This window comes from Hypanus sabinus, chromosome X1 (genome assembly GCF_030144855.1).
Source record: "Hypanus sabinus isolate sHypSab1 chromosome X1, sHypSab1.hap1, whole genome shotgun sequence".
In the NCBI taxonomy this organism is placed as follows: domain Eukaryota; kingdom Metazoa; phylum Chordata; class Chondrichthyes; order Myliobatiformes; family Dasyatidae; genus Hypanus; species Hypanus sabinus.
In genome coordinates this window covers 13291528-13315336 of record NC_082738.1, presented here as the reverse complement: position 1 = coordinate 13315336, position 23809 = coordinate 13291528, and the positions used below count along the sequence as shown (strand labels likewise).

Genomic DNA, 23809 nt, shown 5'->3' with positions numbered 1-23809 from the left:
TGATTTGTTGGGGAATTGGTCGGGTCCTACACTGCCCTTGTGCCCACGGCTCTGTCTCCTGGGTGATAGGACAATGATACCTGATGTAAACAATGACAGATTTACTATTTTAAAGGTGGGTCTCATCACAGCTACAAGAATTATATTGCAAAACTGGAAAAAACCCAGATGTCCCACCATGAGGGAATGGACTGAGGGAATGGTTAAGATTTCATCATATGAACACATGTTGGGAAGAATTAACAGTGAGGGAAAAGTGCAAGATGTGTGGGATCAGTTTTGGTTGTATGTTAATCTAAACTTAAATTAGAACTTTTTTCTGTTTCTAAATCTTATTTGTTTTCCTGTCATGGGATGGCTGTGTAGATACGCTTTACTGTATCTGCTCTAGGATATGCTGTGCTGCTTTGTAAAATAATAATAAATAATAATAAACATTTGAATTTAAAATAAAGAGTGGCTATATAATCTGTGTCCGTATTCCTTGGAGTTTAGAAGAATGAGAGACGATATTCAAACATATTGTAAGATCCTAAGGGGGCCGGGCAGGGTAGATATTGAGATGTTTTTACTCAAGGGAGAGCACTGGCAAGAGCACATAGTTAGTTACAAGGCTGAGGCCAATGTAGATCAGCCATGATCACATTGAATGGTAGGACAGGCTTGAAGGGATGAGTGGCAAATGCCTGCTTCTATTTTCTCATGTTCCTGTGGGGTCCTGATTACATTGAGCATCATTTGATCTAATAAATTCTTCCCCAGGGCTGCTGAACCATGAAATTCTGACTTACTCATCATCCCTACTTTCCATAGGCTGTTAAAACCCTTGCTGGGGTCAGCTTACCACTATACTGCCATTTCTCTCGTTTTTTTTACCATCAGCACTGATCTTGGCCCTTCCAACAGGTCGCCAAGTTTCTTGTTCCTTTTAACTAGATTGTGAAGCTGGTCAGTGACCATGCAAATGTCTCGAACAGTCTTGATCTATCGTTTGGTGGCAACGCGATCACCAAGGGCCCTTTAACAAAGGCCACAAGAGGCCTAAACCCTTCTTTCCAAAGGATTTGACCTTCCAAGTTCCTGTGGGCCGCCGATCCGAGTCAGGTTCAATGTGCCCAGCTTCTGGACGTGGCCTGGTTGAAGGTGAACTTCCTGCACCTCGTCTCTGGTGAACCTGACGTCACCTTGCAGGATTCTTCCCCTGCCTCGTCCACCCTTCCCCTCTGACCCAACAGCAATGTTTCTCCTTGTCCCCTGTCCGTGTCACTGCAGTATCCTAACTGCCTGACCTATGGCCAACCTCAGAGTCAGCCCTGTTCACCCCGTGCTTTACTGCACATCAATGCTCGCTTGATGGTCTATCTTGGGTCCAACATATTCATGCAATTACGAAGACATAATAGTGGCTACACTTCATTAGGAGTTTGAGGAGACTTTGTACGTCACCAAAGACTCGTGCAAATTTGGTCAGCATTCTAACTGGTTGCATCATTTTCTGGTATGGGGGGGGGCACTGCACAGGGTCAAAATAAGTTGCAGAAAGTCGTAAACTCAGCCAGCTCCATCATGGACATTAGCCTCCCCAGTATCCAGGACATCTTGAAATCGAAATGCCTCAAAAAGGCAGTATCTGTTGTTAGGGATCCCCATCACCCAGGACATACCCTACTCACATTGCTGTCATCAAGGAGGCGGTACAGGAGCCTGAAGACACGCGCACACACGTTTCAGCAACAGCTTCCTCCCCTCCGCCATAGGATTTCAGAATGGAGATTGAACCCATGAACACGACCTCACTATGTTGGTTTTGCTCTCTACTTACTTATTTATATATATATTCCTTATTGTAATTTACTGTTTTAAAAAAAATATTATGTATTGCAATGGGTTGCTGCCACAAAACAGGACAAAGACCAGTGATTTTGTTTCTGATCATCCCTTCTACTCCTCCTTCAGTCACCCTGGGTGCTCAGGAACTCTCTTCCACATGGGCCTTCAAAATTCTCCTCAAGACCTCCTGGTGACCATGCTTGTGGCCGCGTCTCTGCTCCCTCTTTTGCTGAAATCCAGCATTCGAACGGGAAGACCCACAGGACACTTTGCCACGTCAAAAAAAGGGGAGTTGTGGCTGTACAGCATGAGAACAGGCCCTTCGGCCCATTGAATCTGTGCTGACCATCAATCGCACATTTACACTGCTGCCAGTTTATTCTCACTGCCCCCAATCCCCCTCAATTCTCCCCAGATTCTACCACTCATCCAAACACTGGGGGAATTTGCAGAGGCCAATTGACCCACCAACCCGTACATCATTGGCAAGTGGAAGGGAACCAGAGCACCCAGGGGAAACCCGTGCAAACTCCACACACGCAGAGGTCGGGATTGAACCTAGTTCATAGGGATCCTACCAGCTACATCACTGTAACAATGATGTAACTTTGATTGTGGAAGAGGGATTTCTGAACTCATCAAGTCTCTGCTGGCATAAGGGCAGTGTGAGCTTGCCCAGTATCAGTCAGTAAGTGACTGGTCCGTCTCCATTTGGTACTGTGTAGTGTTTGTCAGTACCTCCACGTGCAGACTGGCAGCTATCACCCTCTGTTCCAGTTCCTCAAGATACTGCAGGACCTCGAGATCAGCTAAAATCGCCCACTTCTCCGGTTTCCAATTCTCCACCATTTCCTTTGTAATTATCTGTTCCTCACTATCGTTACTGAAGAGGATATCTGAACAGGAAAAGAAAACAGTCACGTAAACTACATTGACAAACTTGAGGCAGGGCTACAGTTGCACCCAACATTTAGATCGAGAAGAAATCAAACACGCACTTAGCTTTTGATTACTTCCTGACTGGCAAACACATAGTGGGACTGACTGCTATGTTCAGGACTGGGCTCAGTTGTGATGCCCTCTCCGATCAAATACTAACATTCAATATACAGGTCTTCATATGTAAAGCTAGGTGGGTGACTAACCCAGCAAATCTCAGCTGGGATGTCTGTGATCAGTACTGAGTTCTCTGTTGCTTGTGATTGTATATCAATAATTTGGTCGAAAGTGTAGGTGGTCTGTTCAGTAAGTTTGCAGGTGATTAAAAATTAGTGGTGTTGAGGATAGTGAAGAAGTTTGTGAAAGGATACAGCAGATCAGTTGGAAATCTGGGTGGAGAAATGGGAGATGGAGTTTAATCTGGACAAATGAAAAATGGGCTGAAAAATTTGCAGACAGAATTTAACTAGAGTTGTTGCACTTTGATAGGACAAACCAGGCTAGGACTTACACAGTGAATGCTAGAGCACTGAGGTTGAACAGAGGGATCTGGGAATACAGGTACATAATTCATTGAAAGTGGCATCACAGATAGATAGGCTAATAAAGAAAGCTTTTGGCACATTGGCCTTCATAAATCAAAGTTTTGAGTACAGGAGTTGGAATGTTATGTTGCAGTTGCATAAGACATTGGTGAGGTGTGCAGTTCTGGTCATCTACCCACAGGAAAGATATGATTAAGATTGAACGAGTGCAGAGAAAATTTACAGGGAAGTTGCCAGGACTTGAGGATGTGAGTTATAGGGAAAGGTTGAATAGGTTAGGACTTTATTCCCTAGAGCGTAGAAAAATGTGGAGAGATTTGATAGAGCTATACAAAATTATGAGGGGGATACATAGGGTAAATGCAGGCTGGCTTTTTCCACTGAGGTTGGTTGAGACTAGAATTGGAGGCCATAGGCTAAGGGTTAAAGGGGAAATATTTAAGGGGAACCTGAGGGGGAAACTTCTTTGCCCAGAAGGTGGTGAGAGTGTGGAATGAGCCAGATGCAGGTTTAATTGCAACATTGAAGAGAAGTTTGGATCAGCACATGGATGGAGAGCTATGATTAAGGTGTGGTTCGATGAGATCAGGTAGACTAACAGTTTGGCATGAACTAGAAGGGCCCGTTTCGTTGCTGCAGTGCTCAATGATTCTCTGATTCTAAGTGTGTGGCGACACATTTGGCCGGGGGGAGGTTCAAATACAGGAAGAAAGTATCAGCAAACACTGGAACATTGATGTACCCGAGAGATCTTGAGGTACATGTCCACAGCTCCCTGAAAGAGGACAGGGTAGTAAAGAAAACATATGGCATACTTGCCATTATCATCAGGGTGTTGAGTATAAAAGTCAGGAAATCATGTTGCAGCTATATAAAAATTTGTTTAAATTAGCATCATGGTTAGCTTCAGATTCCCATGCTGTATTGTTCTGTGCTCTATGCTCTTGCCTTGAAAATAATGTCACCTTGTTTACTGTCAAGAGTAAATCTCTCCGTTTGTATGAATTATTTTGGTACAGATTTGTACAATCCGCTACAGCATTCACAGCCACAGAGCCCTACCCCTTTTGTCTCTCATGCAGGCTTGATTAACGTAGTCCATGTGCTTAAGGAGCTGTTTGTGTAAGGCCTTTTCTCGGATACCCCGTGGATGAAGCGCTTTGAGCAGGCAGTTCAGTTCCTCCAGGCTGTCAATGTGCCACCAGCCTTTCTGCATCTCTACAAAAGACATAAGATCACGTGATTAGTGACGAGTGCAGCTCCAGACCTGTGCCCCTCTGATCCTGGCACGAGCACTGAGACGCAACTGTCCAACTCCAAGGCTTGCAGGCACGGTAAGCAAACTGGCTTGCAAAACCAAAAGCAGCTGTCCAGGCGTGTGACAGGCTGACACTAATGCCTTCACATATTGGGCTGATTAAGTTGTGCCAATTCTTAAGTAGTTTGATTATTGACTGTTACCAGCTAGAGAAATAAGGACCATGCGGAGATAATGTATTTTCAAGTGAGATTAGGAATGACAGCGTCATTGTTACAGGCAGTTTGGACATCAGAAACAAACTAAGTTTATTGGCTGCAGGAGAGACGATCTTGCACACATACAATTTAGACAGCTGTGAAGAAGGACATTCAACTCATTGTGCCAGTTCTGGCTCCTTGAGTTGACAAACAAATCTTTATCCCAAATCACTCACCAACAGCCCTACATGCTAGGGCTTTTCCCTTTGGAGCAGAGGGGGTTGACAGGCGGCTAGATAGAGGTGGATAAGATGATAAGAGGCAGAGATCCTGCTGCTGTCTGTAAGGAGTTTGTATGTTCTCCCTGTGACCGTGTGTGTTTCCTTCGGGTGCTCCTGTTTCCTCCCACAGTCCAAAGACACACAGATTAGGGTTAGTATGTTGTGAACATGCTGTTTTGGCGCCAGAAGCGTGGCGACACTCATGAGCTGCCACTAGCACATCCTTGCACTGTTGCAAATGACACATTTCACTCTATATTTCAATGTACGTGTGACATGTGTTAGACAGAGTGGACAGCCAGCACCTTTTTCCCAGGGCAGTAATGGCTAATATGAGAGGTCATACTTTTAATGTTGGCTTAGGAGAGATGTCAGAGGCAGTTTTTTTAAAATATATACACAGAGAGAGAGAGAGAGAGAGAGAGAGAGTATGTGCATGCAATGCACTGTTGGGGGTGGTAGAGGCAGATACATTAGGAACACTTAAAAGACTCTTAAATAAGCACATGAACAAGAGCAAAATGGAGGGCTCTGTGGGAGGGAAGGGTTAGATTGACCTTGGAGTAGGTTAGAAGATCAGCACAACATCATGGGCCGAATGGCCTGTGCCATGCTGCACTTTCCTGTGTTCTATTGACTAACACCGGCTAAATATTTATCCAGTTTTTAATCCAGCAAAAGTGGCGTTTCATAGAGACGTGAAAACCTATTTCTGGCACAGAATAGTGTTCACAGAGACTCTAAATGGATGTTTGATATTACACCTACAAGTGTCTTCATTTCTTCGGGTTTTCATGTTGATGCTTCAAAGTGTTTAAATGAGACACAAATACTGCTGGGTGTTCAGCCAGAAATAGTGATATTCCACATGGTCCTACTGTGGTTCCTCAGAACACTAAATATTTATTTCTGTTAGAAATAATCTTCTAAAAGCCAAAGCCACATTTTACTTGATAGGAAATACTAAATGGATATTAAGTGGGTGGATTTACCACACAAATATGCCTGGCACCATGTTGGAGTGCTGCATTACCACTGACATCCAATAGAGGGCGTTCTAACAACATTGTTCTGCAATGGTGGGCTTCGTGCATAGCTCTGAGTTTGGCTGCTTTAGAGAATGAAGCTAATCATTCTTATCAAAGTGGAGTAAAGAAAAGACCATACTTGCTTTGTAAAAAGTGCCTGCTGGAATGGGATGAGATCAAACTGGAAATTTTTGTCCTCAACACTAAGACCATAAGACATAGAAGCAGAATTAGGCCATCTGGCCCATTGAATCTGCTCCGCCATTCAATCATGGCTGATCCTTTTTTCTATCTCCTCCTCAACCCCAGTTCCCAGCCTTCTCCCCGTAACCTTTGATGCCATGTCCAATCAGGAACCTATCAACCTCTGCCTTAAATACACCCAACGTCCTGGGCTCCCCAGCTGCACGTGGCAACAAATTCCACAAATTCACCACTCTTTGGCTAAAGAAATTTCTCCACATCTCTGTTTTGAAAGGGCACCCCTCTATCCTGAGACTGTGCCCTCTTGCTGTACATGTGGCATAAATCTAATTCTACACATCAGCCAGGTAGCACTCCCGCTACTGTAAAGAATGGTGGAGGTGGCATCATGCAATGGGGGTGCTTTTCAGCAGCAAGCACTGGAAATCTGGTCAGGATTGATGAAAAGATGGATGCTGCTAAATACAGAGAGATCCTGGATAAAACCTTGCTAGCCTCTGCTAGAAAGCTTAAACTGGGGAGGAAGTTCATCTTTCAGCAGGCCAACAGTCCAAAACACACTGCCAGAGCAACCATGGACTGACTTCAAATGAAGAAAATTGAAGTCTTTGAGTGGCTCAATCAGAGGCCCGACTGAACATCTCTGTCAGGATCTCAAGATTGCCACCCACCACCGCTCTCTAGCTAGCCTGGCACACGAATAAACTCTTCTTGGACTTCCAGCCAGGTACAAGTACCAATTTTAGCCAAGGTTTTGATAACAAACTCTGCCATCTTCATGAAACGTCAAAATATTGGTTAAAATTGATACTTTTACCCAGCTAGAAGCCAGAGAAGAGTTTATTCATCATATATGCCAGGAAAGCACTAGATAGGTCCTTTTTTAATATAAACCTGGCACAGCTTAAGTAATTTTGCAAGGAGGAATGGGCAAGTCTTGCTCCATCACATTGGGCAAAGCTAATACAGACTTATTCAAAAAGACCACTGGCTGTAACAACTGCACAAAGTGGTTCAAATAAGTACTGAGCAAAGGGGGATGAATACTTTTTGAACTGCTGACATTTCATTTTTTGAATTTTTAGTTAGTTTTTTATGTTTTACAATTTCCCCTGTTTTTTTGGGTTCTATGATGAAAAAAAGGAGCACAAATATAAATTCTCAGTTAAATTGATCAAAATCTCTGGTTGTAATACTCATTTATGTGAACAAAGGGTTGGGGGCTGGATATTTTTTCCAAGGCGCTGTATATAAAAGAAACATAAGCAACAATTTATGAAAGAAAGTTGAACTGGGAATTGCATACAAAGAAGTTGAAAAAGAACCTTTGATTTAAATCCCACTGCAGAGGTTAAGAGGTCAAATCCCCTGCTAAGGTTGGGGGGCGAAGGCTGTTAGAGGGACTATCTTTTGGATGAAATACTAAACTGTCAGGAAGAGATGAGGGAGTGTGAAACATTATTTCTAAGACAGGCATTAGAGTTCATCCCAGTGTCCTGGGGCCAACTTCTCTAACCAACATCAGAGAAGTGGAAATAATAAAAAAAAACAAGCTAGAACACTGAACAGGTCAGGTATTGTCATTGATTTTCTCTCTCCATAGATGCTGCCTGACCTGCTGAGTTTTTACCTCACATTCAAGCTGCTGCAATATTTTGCATTTCAGTCACCATGATACCGTCATGGTGCTGTCTGTGAGAGTTTGATGGGCACCAGTTGGTTGACAACACACCAAAAAGTGCCTCCTCGCCTGTGAGATGCTTTGGGATGTCCTGTGGTGGTGCTGCATGCTCAAGGTACTTAAGTAATTTGATTAACACTGATGGCTACAATTAGATTGTAAGTTTCAACCTTAACCTCAATAGTGGTAATTGCAGATAATAGATCCCCTGCCTTTGTCCCATTCTCCTGTTAATGTTAGAATAGAGACATGGAAAATTACACATATCATGTGGACTCATTAGCCAAAGAGTGTGGCTTAATAGCAGCATTTTATCATATCGATTGATTGGTTAATGACTACCTGGTACTGTAGCTTTTTGGTCCTCAGCACATTTTCTGTCATTTTAGGGAAACTAAGATTTATTTTCATCGACAAGTGACTGCAAGTAAGTAAAGGCTGCAATTTAATGTCAAGAGCCATCAATCAACAGATAGCCCAGTGTTCATGACACTGCTTCTGCACCAAAATTAAAATGCACCTTAACTATTCATCACTTGCACAAACAGAGCCAGCTTGGGTTGAGTTAAAGAGGGAGAATAGTCGTGGGGGTATCTTAATGGATGTGGGTAATACTGAAGTATTCACAGGTAGATGGGTTCAATTTACGTTAATACAAGACTCATAACTTGTAGAAATGATGAAACTTGGTAATGTTGGGGGAATATGATCACTTTTTATACAACAGCCTTGTGGGATTTTTTAAACTGTGGATTTTCTTGTTAAAGGTTAGATGAAGAACAAGAACAAAGAGATTTCCTGAGCTATTTTCCACACCTGGAGTAGTGTGACCCTTCCCTCCTAACACACCTTGACGGGTACGAGTGCCAATATTCCCAAGCAATCTCACCTGCTGGAATTGGTTTCAATTGGCACTGATTAGACTCCTTCTGCAACTTTGACGGCCGCCCACGGCGTTTAGATATCCATTGCCGTGGATTCTCAGCCGGAGGAGGGCCTTCAGCCGGATGAAGTTTGGTCACGGGGGTGTTAGTTTGTGGAAAGGCAGATTCGGAGGACCCAGAAGCAAGATCAAGGATCAGAGAGTCTATGAACTGTGTGTCAAATGGAGTCTCCATAGATGGCTGCAAAACAGAGGAAAGGCGGATGAAGTGAGCAACAAACAGACCCAAAGCATGAATCAAAACGTTATGGTCCCAGACCTGAAACATTAACTGCTTCGCTTCCCGCAGATGCTGCCTGACGTGCTAAGTGTTTCCAGTATTTTCCATTTTGATTCATATTTCAGCTTGATACCTGAAATGTTAACTGTTTCTTTTTCCACAGAAATGTTAACTGTTTCTTTTTAGCCTGAAGTGTCTTTCTCACTCCACAGATGCTGACTGACCTGCCGAGTCTTCCCACCCTTCTCTGTTTTTATCTCAGGTTTTCAGAAACTGCAGTTATTGCAATTCCTATACCATTCTGATGTCTGGGCACGTCTCTAACCGGACCGAGGCAGCCCACACCTGGCACATCGTCAGATATCTGCCAAGATTCAGGGTGCAGAATGCAGCCAACCCGACCACGCGGATGCTTCCAATATCAGAGTTTAAGATCCACCTCGCTCCTTGCCTCCCCCATCGAAGACACGTACCTGTGCAGCGGCAGGTGGCCCCAGCGGACCACGGTCCAGTCCACTCGGATCGGAGGGCACTGACTGGCACTGATGCTGCAGTGCTGGCTGTGGAGAAGCTGGGAGCTGGATAACAGAAGAGGTGTCACAGGGACTCCTGGGGAGAAGGCTGAACCACTGCCCTTGCTTCTCAGCGCAGTCCTTGACCTTCTGCTCCGAGTTTGGGACGCTGAGGTCGAACAGCTTGCGGTTGCTGGCTAGCAGGACCTCGGGGGAGAAAGCCGCCAGTTTGTCTTTGCTGGTGCTACACTGAGGACTCGAGGTGGAGAGGTCGGACACAGAATTCTGCAGGACGCCCAGCCACGCTAAAAACACAGTCAGGTGCTCAAGGTTCGAGTGAGGCACCTCCTGCTGCAGAGCACTGCAGTGTCTTGCAATGGCCCGCTGCTGCTCTGCGCTCTCTGCGGCGGCCACACTGGCCTCGCACTTGCCCCGCGGCTCATCCTTTGGCGTAACCAGAGTGCTGGCCTTCGCACTCAGTGCACCTGCCCCCTGCACTTCAGCTGGGGCCGTCTCCAGAGACTGGCGCTGGCTCTTATCCATGTCCCCCTCTTCAGCGGCTGGTGGAGAGCAACAACAAGACTTCATCAGCGTTAGAATGAGTTTCATAGTGCTTAATGTCCATATTAACTTTAACGTGTTGAACCACATCAAAAACAGAAAACGCTGGAAGGACTTAACAATCTGTGTAGAAAAGAGAACAGTTAACACTTCAGATCAGGGGCTCTTCCTCAGTTTTGAGGGACTCTGACCTGAAACATTGACTATTTTCTCTTTTCACAGATCATGTCTGACTAGCTGAGTTTTTCCAGCATTTACGTTTATGTTGCAGTTCAGCACTTGTAGTTTTATTTGTTTCCTCTTAACATTGAGCAGTCGGTCTTTCTGGACCATTAGCATGATTCAACTATTGCAGGTGAGTGGGATTAGGGATGTGGTGGGCTGGGCGGCCTGTTTCTGTTATTACTGTAACTCCATCGAGCTCCCTGAAGTTTCAGGGTCACCATTACTGACACAAGCATTCCACTCCAGATTTACTTCAGTATTTGAATTTACACTTCACAGCTGGTTAATGATCCAAGCCTCTGGATTATCAGAACGGTAACATAGCACTTTCACGCCTGGCTCTCTCCCAAGCCATTAATGATCCAAGCCTCTGGATTATACGTGCCAGGTTCAGGCCAGGTTAGGAAAAAAATAAGTGCTCACTTTCGAGCAAGGTTCTGAATAGCTGAGGTCAGGTCATGTTTTAATTGTATTTCCAAGCAGACTTCTGAACTGTGCCCCTAACTCTGCTTCAGTCATTGAGCAATACCGACACTGATACAGGACCTCCAGCCCAACTAATCCATGCCAAACACTAGACCAGAAGATATAGGAGCAGAAGTAGGCTATTCGGTCCATCAAGCCAGCTCTGCCATTCAATCATGGGCTGATCCAATTCTTCCAGTCATCCCCATTCCCTGCCTTCACCCCCTACCCTTTGATGCCCTGGCTAATCAAGAACCTATCTATCTGCCTTAAATGCACCCAATGACTTGGCCTCCACAGCCGCTCGTGGCAACAAATTCCACAGATTTACCACCCTCTGACTAAAGTAATTTCTCTGCATCTCTGTTCTAAATGGACGAACTTCAATCCTGAAGTTGTGCCCTCTTGTCCTGGACTCCCCTACCATGGGAAATAACTGTGCCATATCTAATCTGTTCAGGCCTTTTAACATTTGGAATGTTTCTATGAGATCCCCTTCATTCTCCTGAACTCCAGGGAATACAGTTCTCCAGCTGCCAGATGTTCCTCATACGGTAACCCTTTCATTCCTGGAATCATTCTTGTGAATCGTCTCTGAACCATCTCCAATGTCAGTATATCCTTTCTAAAATAAGGAGCCCAAAACTGCACACAATACTCCAAGTGTGGTCTCACCAGTGCCTTATAGAGCCTCAACATCACATCCCTGCTCTTGTATTCTATACCTCTAGAAATGAATGTCAATATTGCATTTGCCTTCTTCACAACCGACTCAACCTGGAGGTTAATCTTTAGGTATCCTGCACAAGGACTCCCAAGTCCCTTTGCACCTCTGCATTTTGAATTCTCTCCCCATCTGAATAATAGTCTGCCTGTTTATTTCTTCCACCAAAGTTCGTGACCATACACTTTCCAACATTGTATTTCATTTGCCACTTCTTTGCCCATTCCCCTAAACCATCTAAGTCTCTCTGAAGGCTCCCTGTTTCTTCAACACTACCTGCTCCTCTACCTATCTTTGTATCATCGGCAAATATAGCCACAAATCAATTAATCCCATAGTCCAAATCATTGACATGCATCGTAAAAAGCAGCAGTCCCAACACTGACCCCTGTGGAACTCCACTGGTAACCGACAGCCAGACAGAATAGGATCCCTTTATTCCCACTCTCTGTTTTCTGCTGATCAGTTAATGCTCCACCCATGCTAGTAACTCCCCTGTAATTTCATGGGCTCTTACCTTGCTAAGCAGCCTCATGTACAGCACTTTGTCAAAGGCCTTCTGAAAATCCAAGTACACCATGTCTACTGCATCTCCTTTGTCTACCCTGCTTGTAATTTCCTCAAAGAATTGTAGTAGGTTTGTCGAGCAGGAACTTCCTTTCAGGAAACCATGTTGGCTTTGACCTATCTTGTCATGTGCCTCCAGGTACGCCATAATCTCATCCCTAACAATCGATTCCAGCAACTTCCCAAGCATTGATGTCAGGCTAACAGGTCTATAGTTTCCTTTCTGCTGCCTCCCACCCTTCTTAAATAGTGGAGTAACATTTGCAATTTTCCAGTCATCCGGTACAATGCCAGAATCTATCAATTCTTGAAAGATCATTGTTAATGCCTCATCAATCTCTCCAGCTACTTCCTTCAGAACCCAAGGGTGCATTCCATCAGGTCCAGGAGATTTATCCACCCTCAGACCATTAAGCTTCCTGAGCTCCTTCTCAGTTGTAATTTTCACTGTACAAACTTCACTTCCCTGACACTCTTGAATGTCCGGTATACTGCAGATGTCTTCCACTGTGAAGACTGATGCAAAATACGCATTCAGTTCCTCTGCCATCTCTGCATCTCTCATTACAACATCTCTGGCGTCAGTTTGTATTGGCCCTATATCTACCCTTGACTCTCTTTTGCCCTTTATATACTTAAAAATGTTTTTAGTATCTTCTTTGATATTAGTCGCCAGCTTCCTCTCATAATTCATCTTTTCCTTCTGTATGACCTTAGTTTCCTTCTGCAAGTTTTTAAAAAGCTTCACAATCCTCTATCTTCCCACTAGCTCTGCCTTGCTTGTATGCCCTCTCTTTTGCCTTTACTTTGGCTCTGACTTCACTTGTCAGCCACAGCAGTGTCCTTTTTCCATTCGAAAATTTCTTCTTATTTGGAATATATCTGTCTTGCACTTCCCTCATTTTTCACAGAAACTCCAGCCATTGCTGCTCTGCTGTCCTTCCCGCTAGTGTCCCTTTCCAGTCAGCCTTGGCCAGTTCCCCTCTCATGCCATTGTAATTTCCTTTATTTCACTGAAATACGAACACATTGGAATTTAGTTTCTCCTCAAATTTCAAAGTGAACTCAATCATATTGTGATCACTGTTCCCTAAGGGTTCCTTAACCTTAAGCTCTCTTATCACCGCTGGATCATTGCACAACACCCAATCCAGTACAGCTGATCCCTTAGTGGACTCAACCAGAAGCTGTTCTAAGAAGTCATCCCTTAGACATTCTACAAATTCTCTCTCTTGAGGTCCAGTACTGGCCTGGTTTTCCCAATCCACTTTCATGTCAGAACCCTCAACGATTATCATGACATTACCCTTCTGACACACCTTTTCTATCTGCTGCTGTAATTTGCAATCCACATCCCGGCTGCTGTTTGGAGGCCTGTATACAACTGCCATTAGGGTCCTTTTACCCTTGTCTACACCTTCTGATCCTATGTCATCCTTTTCTAATGATTTAACATTATTTCTTATACACAGGGCCACACCACCCCCTCTCCCTACTAACTGTATATCCTTGGACGTTCAGCTCCCAATGGCAGCCATCCTTTAGCCAAGTTTCATGGTGCCCACTGAGCTGGTCCCAGTTTCCTGTATTTGGCCCATATCCCTCTAAGATACAGGGCTCCTCTGCGTACTCATCCAAGAGTTTCTTAATGATACGATTGTACCTGCCTCAACCACTTCCTCTGGCAGCTCGTCACCACCCTCTGCATGAAAAATTCACCCCTCATGTCTCTTTTAAATCTTTCCCCTCGCCCCAACCTGATGCCCCTAGGTTTTGGACTTCCATACCCTGAGGAAATAAATGTCTGACATGTGGAGATTCAGAAAAATTACTGGATCCCAGGCCTACTGTTCCTTCGACCTTGAGCCAGGGCACATTCTGACACAATTCATCTCAGAGCCAGGCTTACTGCTGCAGAGGAATCTGCCAACACACTTTGGGCTATAAACCCGTAATAGGTGGTGGCCTTAAAGAGACTGCATCTGCCAGTTATTACACTGCTAGAATGGAAAGGAATCTCTGGAGTCGAGTATGATGCTACTAGCTTCTGAGGCAATCACCCCTTATCATTAGTGGGGGAACACGGGAGAAGACTAGTCAACGGGGTGAAACAGGGCTAATGCAATAATGGATTTTGGTGGGAAATTATAGAGAGCATCAACTAATAGTTTATGATTTAGAGGATAAGGGAATAGTGATCATAATATGATATAAAAACAGAAAATGCTGGAAAAACTCAGCAGCATCTGAGGAAAGGGAACAGTTAACTGTTTCTTTTTCCATAGATGCTTCCTGACCAGCTGAACTCTTTCACCATTTTCTGGTTTTATTTTAGATTTCCAGCATCTGCACATGAATTCAATAGGGATTTCTCTAAAGACTGAAAATAGCTTAGGAGATGCAGATTAAGTGAATGGACAAGAAGTTGGCAAATGCAAGACAGTATGGAATTGAGATTCACTTTGGTAGGAAAAAACAGAAACGAAGTACTTTTTTTAATATTGAGGAACTGAAAGGTGTTGGTGTTCATAAGGACCTGGGTTTTCCTACACACATTTCACTGAAAGTTAATATGCAAGTACAGAAACACAGTAGGAAGGAGAAAAAGGGAAAAGTGACTCAATGGCATTCTTTGCTTCCAGTGTTCTGCGTGTCAAGGTCAGACGCCTCCCTGGAACTCTGGGACTGGACCATTTTCACACAAGTGTCGGGACTGTGAGCCTTACCCGCTAACTCCTCAGAGCCTTCCACGAACACGCCACTAAGGTGAGGAAAAACCCAGTAGCGACGCCTGAAGCGGTCCCGCCCCAATAACAAGGCACGTAGTTTCTGGGAGAATTGAAGCAGCTTCCGTGCAAAATAGATTTGTCGCTATGGAAACAAATAATGAAGCAATGGTTACTAAACATTAATGACAAACAGTGCTATTGAGCTCCAACGTACTCAAAGGCAATATAACTGAACATTTCACAAGGTGGAGAGAGCAGTCTGGAGGCAAAAGTGATCAAATTCAAGGGGTGCACGTCTGGGGAACATTGGCAAGACACCTGCTGAATATATGCAGAAGGCAAGAGCTTTTAAGAGCCTCTTGAATATGGCACATGGAATTAACACACTCCTGGCCAGTGAAATCTCAACTCTCAGTAAATTCAGATCTCCCATACTCTGCTGCCTGTGTCTTAACTCAACTGTCACCATCAGCTCTGTGCTTGCTAACCCACATTTGCTCCTATTTAAGCCGGAATTTAAAAAACTTTCAGCCTTGCTTAAGATGTCCTCTGTTGGCCAACCTTTTCTTCAGTCCTGCCACCATCCTTCTCCCCATGTGTAAGGTCTCCTTTTTGGCCCGGTGTTTGATAACCTTCCTGAACAAATCTCGGTTCATTACACTCCTGTGAAGCATCCTTTTGGCTCATTACACTAAATATAACCATACAGTAAATAGCTGCTTGAAAGACATAGATGGCCAGTGTGCTAAAATCAAAATAGAGGGATAAAGGCCTGGGTCTGGAGCAATATTGTGAGCAGTGGTTGTGTGTCAGGTGTATTCTCATTCACGTTATTACCCAAATGATCTGGATTGACAACTGAGTGAAAAAGAACAAAGTTGCTTATGATTTGACATCGCAGTAATGAGTATGAGATACGGGAAGACAGCTTGAACATCAATTTCTCTAATTTCCGCTAATTTCTTCCCCTTCTTCCCCACCTTCCCCCTTCTCTTTTTCTATTCCTCATTCTGGTTTCCCTCTCACCCGCCAAACACCTCCTCTGGTGCCCCTCTCCCCTTTCTTCCATGGTCCACTGTCCTCTCCAATCAGACTCCTTCTTCAGTCCTTTAAATCTTCCACTTATCATCTCCCAGCTTCTTAGTTCATCCCCCCTGCCCCATCCACCTTTCCCCTCACCTGCTCTCACCTATCACTTGCCAGTGTGTAGCGCTTCTCCTCCCCCACCTCCTATTCTGGCTTCTGCCCCTTCCCTTTTAAGTCTGATGAAATATCTCAGCTCAGAACATCAACTGTTTATTCCTCTCCATAGATCAGGGGTTCCCAGATGATTTACCATTAACCGAGGGATCCATGGACCCCTCTGGTTGGGAACCCCTGCCACAGATGCTGCCCGACTTGCTGAGTTCCTCCAGCATTTTGTGTGTGTTGCTCAGATTTCCAGCATCTGCAGAATCTCTTGTGTTTATTAAACTTACAAGGCAGAGAAAAAAAAAGGAACAAACTTCAGTTTTAGGTCCAAGGAATAAAAGAAAGACACAAGTGATATCCCAAAGCCTTGGGATGCAGCTGGGATACTGGGTAAACTTTTGAGGCCCCCATTATAATGATGCAGAATCAATGGAGGACAACTTGGTCATTACTGTTACAAAGGGCAGCTTTGCTGGAAAATCTCTGCTTTTTGAAGGCTGACAGTTGACCTGATCAGCGAACGATAAATGTTGATGTTAGTTTACTGGCTGGGATCTTAGGGTCTAGAATGCTCAATTCAACAAAGCAGAGTCTGTAAGTAGTTTCAAGGGCAAATTATATGCCTTTAATGAACATTATAAGATAGAGCAAGCAAGAGTTTGAGATTAAATCACATTGCTCATATGAAAACTGTGGAACAGAGACACAGATTGATTTGCTTACTTAACAATACCGTGTGAAGCACACCTTTCTGCCCCTTCGAGCCATGCCACCCCAATTTAACCCCAACCTAACCAGGGGACAATTTACAGTGACCAATTAACCTACCTGGTACGTCTTTGGAGTGTGGGGGGAAAACTCACGCATTCCACAGCAAGGACTTAAGAGACTCCTTACAGAACAGCAGTGGAATTGAAGTCTGAACTCTGAAACGCCTATAGCTTTAGTAGCGCTGTGCTAACAGCTACGCTACCGTAAAAGAGACAACTGATCCAGTGCTGAGGATGTTCACGTACCTTACTGAGCTTCTCAATCTGACAGCTTAGTTCAGACACACTGGTACACGGCTGTTCGTACTCCTGGGATAGGGAACACAGACATTTAAGCAGGAATAAATGTTCACACCATCGTATGCATATGTTTGAGAAGCAATCACAGTGCTAAAGGTTCGCGTTTGTTTATCTTCAGCCCTTCTTCTTCTCTATACCGTATGAAATCTATGTCCAGGAGCCCAAGCCATTTACCATGCACACTGCCCAACTGAGCGTCAAAGGAGGGAGAGGGGGAGGCACGAAGAGAGGTGGGCATCCTAATGCAGGATTCCCTGAAGGTTAACTCGCATGTTGAGCTGGTGGTAAGGAAGGGAAGTGCAGTATTAGCATCCATATCGAGAGGAATACAATACAAAGGCAAGGATGTAATGCTGACGCTGTATAAGACTCTGGTGAGGCCTCACTTGGAGTATTGTGGGCAGTTTTGGGCCCCTTATCTAAGGAAGGGTGTGCTGACATTGGAGAGGGTCCAGGAGGTTTACAAGGATGATCCAGGAATGAAAGAGTTAATCCATGAGGAGTGTTTGATGACTCTGGATCTGTGCTCATTGGAGTTTAGAAGAACGAGGGAAGAATCTCAATGAAGCCGAGCAAATACTGAAAGGCCTAGATAGTGTGGATGTAGAGAGGATGTTTCCTATAGTAAGAGAGTTTAGGACCAGAGGACACGGTCTCAGAATGGAAGGACATCCCTCTAGAACAGAGATGAGAAGGAAGCTCTTTAGCCAGAGGGTGGTGAGTCTGTCGGGTTCATTTCCACAGACAGATGTGCAGGTCAAGTCTTTGGGTGTATTTAAAGTGGAGGGTGATAGTTTGTTGATTAGTAAGGATGTCAAAGGTTATGGAGAGGAGGCAGGAGAATGGGTTTGAAGGGGGAAATAGATCAGCCATGATCAAATTGTGGAGCAGACTTGATGGACCAAATGGCCTAATTCTGTTCTTATGTCTTATACTCTTTTGGTCCAAAGGCAATTTATGAAGCACAAAGGATAACGGTCCAAGTGGGAAAATTATAGCATAGGTCCAACAAGGAATGTCCTAAAAGTTTGTGTTGACAACTTAGGGAGAGTCTTTATAGCATATCGAAACTGTGCTGTCCCTGCCTTGTAATTGTACAACGTTACAGTGTGAGGGAGCTTCACTTTGTCCAGGCCCATACTTAACCTGCACTTGCAATACTTGATGTGAAGGTATAGAGGGAGCTTTATTCTGCATTTGATCTGTGTTATCTCTGCCCTGGGAGTGTATGGATAGAACAGTGAGGGGGCTTTACTTTGTATCAAATCTCTACTGTCCCTGCCCTGGGAATCTGTGACGGAACAAGGTAGACAGGGTTTTGCAGTATCTAAAACATGTCCTGGGTGTGTGTGGGAATAGGAAGGCGAGTTGAACTTAGACCTTGGGATGGCCATTTGCAAAGAACACAGATGTTCTACAAATCGATATATAAGCGGCCACATCGGGAGCACCCGTAGATGGAGCTGGAGGAGGTGCGTGTGAATATTTGCCTCACCTAGAAGGGCTTTCAGGTCCCCGAGTGGAGGTAAGGAGGAGGCGTAAGAACAAGTGTTGCACCTCCTATGCTTACATGAGTGGACCACACAGAGAGGGCAGAAGGCAGAAAGGGAAAGGTGGCTGGAAGAAGTGACGAAGGGTGAGGTGCTGCATGCAGATGCTCAGCTGAAAGACAAGGATCAAGGAAACTTATCTCTGCTGGCTAGAGGGGTGGTGGGGTCATAGCAGAGTGTGTAAGAAATAGAGGAGCAGCAAGTGAGAGCACAGTAGAAGGGAGGACATGATTCTTGGAAAGGAGGACATTTCAGATGTTCTGGAATGGAGGACCTCATCTTCACAGCGCATGTGGCAGAGGCAGAGAAACTGGATGAAGGCGGTGAATCCTTACAGAGAGGAGTTAATCCCTCATCTTTTCTCCAGAGCCCAGCATCTGCAGTTTCTTGTGTCTCCACTGTAGGAGGATATCAGTCTGTGTTTGTGTAATGGGAGAGTGTATAGAGTATCCAACCCCAGGAGAATGAGATAGGATAGTTCAGAGAGGTTGTCACTGTGGCTGACACCAGCAATATGTGATGGGATGGTGTGGAATCACTCTGTGTGTGACCCCGGGAGTGTGTGATGGGACGGTGTGGAGGGAGATTCACTCTGTGTCTGACCCCGGGAGTGTGTGATGGGACGGTGTGGAGGGAGATTCACTCTGTGTCTGACCCCGGGAGTGTGTGATGGAACGGTGTGGAGGGAGATTCACTCTGTGTCTGACCCCGGGAGTGTGCGATGGGACGGTGTGGAGGGAGATTCACTCTGTGTCTGACCCTGGGACTGTGGGATGGGACGGTGTGGAGGGAGATTCACTCTGTGTCTGACCCCGGGAGTGTGTGATGGGACGGTGTGGAGGGAGATTCACTCTGTGTCTGACCCCGGGAGTGTGTGATGGGACGGTGTGGAGGGAGATTCACTCTATGTCTGACCCCGGGAGTGTGTGACGGGACGGTGTGGAGGGAGATTCACTCTGTCTCTGACCCCGGGAGTGTGTGATGAGATGGTGTGGAGGGAGATTCACTCTGTGTCTGACCCCGGGTGTGTGTGATCGGACGGTATGCAGGGAGATTCACTCTGTGTCTGACCCCGGGAGTGTGTGATGGGACGGTGTGGACGGAGATTCACTCTGTGTCTGACCCCGGGAATGTGAGATGGGACGGTGTGGAGGGAGATTCACTCTGTGTCTGACCCCGGGAGTGTGTGATGGGACGGTGTGGACGGAGATTCACTCTGTGTCTGACCCCGGGAATGTGTGATGGGACGGTGTGGAGGGAGATTCACTCTGTGTCTGACCCCGGGAGTGTGTGATGGGACGGTGTGGACGGAGATTCACTCTGTGTCTGACCCCGGGAATGTGAGATGGGACGGTGTGGAGGGAGATTCACTCTGTGTCTGACCCCGGGAGTGTGTGATGGGACGGTGTGGACGGAGATTCACTCTGTGTCTGACCCCGGGAATGTGTGATGGGACGGTGTGGAGGGAGATTCACTCTGTGTCTGACCCCGGGAATGTGTGATGGGACGGTGTGGAGGGAGATTCACTCTGTGTGTCTGGCCCCGGGAGAGTCTGATGGGATGCTGTGGAGGGAGATTCACTCTGTGTCTGACCCCGGGAGTTTGTGATGGGATGGTGTGGAGGGAGATTCACTCTGTGTCTGACCCCGGGAGTGTGTGATGGGACGGTGTGGAGGGAGATTCACTCTGTGTCTGACCCCTGGAGTGTGTGATGGGACGGTGTGGAGGGAGATTCACTCTGTGTCTGACCCCTGGAGTGTGTGATGGGACGGTGTGGAGGGAGATTCACTCTGTGTCTGACCCCGGGAGTGTGTGATGGGACGGTGTGGAGGGAGATTCACTCTGTGTCTGACCACGGGAATGTGTGATGGGATGGTGTGAAGGGAGATTCACTCTGTGTGTCTGACCCCGGGAATGTGTGATGGGACGGTGCGGAGGGAGATTCACTCTGTGTGTCTGACCCAGGGAGTGTGTGATGGGACGGTGTGGAGGGAGATTCACTCTGTGTATGACCCCGGGAGTGTGTGATGGGACGGTGTGGAGGGAGATTCACTCTGTCTCTGACCCCGGGAGTGTGTGATGAGATGGTGTGGAGGGAGATTCACTCTGTGTCTGACCCCGGGAGTGTGTGATCGGACGGTATGCAGGGAGATTCACTCTGTGTCTGACCCCGGGAATGTGAGATGGGACGGTGTGGAGGGAGATTCACTCTGTGTGTGACCCCGGGAGTGTGTGATGGGACGGTGTGGAGAGAGATTCACTCTGTGTCTGACCCCGGGAGTGTATGATGGAACGGTGTGGAGAGAGATTCACTCTGTGTCTGACCCAGGGAGTGTGTGATGGAACGGTGTGGAGGGAGATTCACTCTGTGTCTGACCCCGGGAGTGTGTGATGGGACGGTGTGGAGGGAGATTCACTCTGTCTCTGACCCCGGGAGTGTGTGATGAGATGGTGTGGAGGGAGATTCACTCTGTGTCTGACCCCGGGAGTGTGTGATCGGACGGTATGCAGGGAGATTCACTCTGTGTCTGACCCCGGGAGTGTGTGATGGGACGGTGTGGACGGAGATTCACTCTGTGTCTGACCCCGGGAATGTGAGATGGGACGGTGTGGAGGGAGATTCACTCTGTGTCTGACCCCGGGAGTGTGTGATGGGACGGTGTGGACGGAGATTCACTCTGTGTCTGACCCCGGGAATGTGTGATGGGACGGTGTGGAGGGAGATTCACTCTGTGTCTGACCCCGGGCGTGTGTGATGGGACGGTGTGGACGGAGATTCACTCTGTGTCTGACCCCGGGAATGTGAGATGGGACGGTGTGGAGGGAGATTCACTCTGTGTCTGACCCCGGGAGAGTCTGATGGGATGCTGTGGAGGGAGATTCACTCTGTGTCTGACCACGGGAGTTTGTGATGGGATGGTGTGGAGGGAGATTCACTCTGTGTCTGACCCCGGGAGTGTGTGATGGGACGGTGTGGAGGGAGATTCACTCTGTGTCTGACCCCTGGAGTGTGTGATGGGACGGTGTGGAGGGAGATTCACTCTGTGTCTGACCCCGGGAGTGTGTGATGGGACGGTATGGAGGGAGATTCACTCTGTGTCTGACCCCTGGAGTGTGTGATGGGACGGTGTGGAGGGAGATTCACTCTGTGTCTGACCCCGGGAGTGTGTGATGGGACGGTGTGGAGGGAGATTCACTCTGTGTCTGACCACGGGAATGTGTGATGGGACGGTGTGAAGGGAGATTCACTCTGTGTGTCTGACCCCGGGAATGTGTGATGGGACGGTGCGGAGGGAGATTCACTCTGTGTGTCTGACCCAGGGAGTGTGTGATGGGACGGTGTGGAGGGAGATTCACTCTGTGTATGACCCCGGGAGTGTGTGATGGGACGGTGTGGAGGGAGATTCACTCTGTCTCTGACCCCGGGAGTGTGTGATGAGATGGTGTGGAGGGAGATTCACTCTGTGTCTGACCCCGGGAGTGTGTGATCGGACGGTATGCAGGGAGATTCACTCTGTGTCTGACCCCGGGAGTGTGTGATGGGACAGTGTGGACGGAGATTCACTCTGTGTCTGACCCCGGGAATTTGAGATGGGACGGTGTGGAGGGAGATTCACTCTGTGTCTGACCCCGGGAGTGTGTGATGGGACGGTGTGGAGGGAGATTCACTCTGTGTCTGACCCCTGGAGTGTGTGATGGGACGGTGTGGAGGGAGATTCACTCTGTGTCTGACCACGGGAATGTGTGATGGGACGGTGTGAAGGGAGATTCACTCTGTGTGTCTGACCCCGGGAATGTGTGATGGGACGGTGCGGAGGGAGATTCACTCTGTGTATGACCCCGGGAGTGTGTGATGGAACGGTGCGGAGGGAGATTCACTCTGTGTGTCTGACCCAGGGAGTGTGTGATGGGACGGTGTGGAGGGAGATTCACTCTGTGTATGACCCCGGGAGTGTGTGATGGAACGGTGTGGAGGGAGATTCACTTTGTCTGTCTGACCCCGGGAGTGTGTGTTGGGACGGTGTGGAAGGAGATTCACTCTGTGTCTGACCCCGGGAGTGTGTGATGGGACGGTGTGGAAGGAGATTCACTCTGTGTGTCTGACCCCGGGAATGTGTGATGGGACGGTGCGGAGGGAGATTCACTCTGTGTGTCTGACCCAGGGAGTGTGTGATGGGACGGTGTGGAAGGAGATTCACTCTGTGTATGACCCCGGGAGTGTGTGATGGAACGGTGTGGAGGGAGATTCACTTTGTGTGTCTGACCCCGGGAGTCTGTGTTGGGACGGTGTGGAAGGAGATTCACTCTGTGTCTGACCCCGGGAGTGTGTGATGGGACGGTGTGGAGGGAGATTCACTCCGTGTCTGACCCCAGGAGTTTCTGATGGGACGGTGTGGAGGGAGATTCACTCTGTGTGTGACCCCGGGAGTGTGTGATGGGACGGTGTGGAGGGAGATTCACTCTGTGTCTGACCCCGGGAGTGTGTGATGGGACGGTGTGGAGGGAGATTCACTCTGTCTCTGACCCCGGGAGTGTGTGATGAGATGGTGTGGAGGGAGATTCACTCTGTGTCTGACCCCGGGAGTGTGTGATCGGACGGTATGCAGGGAGATTCACTCTGTGTCTGACCCCGGGAGTGTGTGATGGGACGGTGTGGACGGAGATTCACTCTGTGTCTGACCCCGGGAATGTGAGATGGGACGGTGTGGAGGGAGATTCACTCTGTGTCTGACCCCGGGAATGTGTGATGGGACGGTGTGGAGGGAGATTCACTCTGTGTCTGACCCCGGGAGTGTGTGATGGGACGGTGTGGAGGGAGATTCACTCTGTGTGTCTGGCCCCGGGAGTGTCTGATGGGATGCTGTGGAGGGAGATTCACTCTGTGTCTGACCCCGGGAGTTTGTGATGGGATGGTGTGGAAGGAGATTCACTCTGTGTCTGACCACGGGAATGTGTGATGGGACGGTGTGAAGGGAGATTCACTCTGTGTGTCTGACCCCGGGAATGTGTGATGGGACGGTGCGGAGGGAGATTCACTCTGTGTGTCTGACCCAGGGAGTGTGTGATGGGACGGTGTGGAAGGAGA

The 23809-nt window shown here is 47.1% G+C and overlaps 1 protein-coding gene across 1 annotated transcript in view; it reads right to left on the bottom strand.

Annotated features, from left to right (window-relative positions):
- LOC132384591 (bromodomain adjacent to zinc finger domain protein 2A-like) overlaps positions 1-23809 on the bottom strand; it is a 181792-nt gene that overhangs the window by 20294 nt on the left and 137689 nt on the right. The window contains exons 17-22 of the mRNA XM_059955810.1: positions 17120-17182; positions 14910-15054; positions 9603-10201; positions 8856-9090; positions 4377-4532; positions 2569-2726 (exon numbers count right to left, since the gene is read on the bottom strand). Of these exons, the coding sequence (XP_059811793.1) occupies positions 2569-2726; positions 4377-4532; positions 8856-9090; positions 9603-10201; positions 14910-15054; positions 17120-17182 (1356 nt within the window). The remainder of the gene's footprint in view (positions 1-2568; positions 2727-4376; positions 4533-8855; positions 9091-9602; positions 10202-14909; positions 15055-17119; positions 17183-23809) is intronic.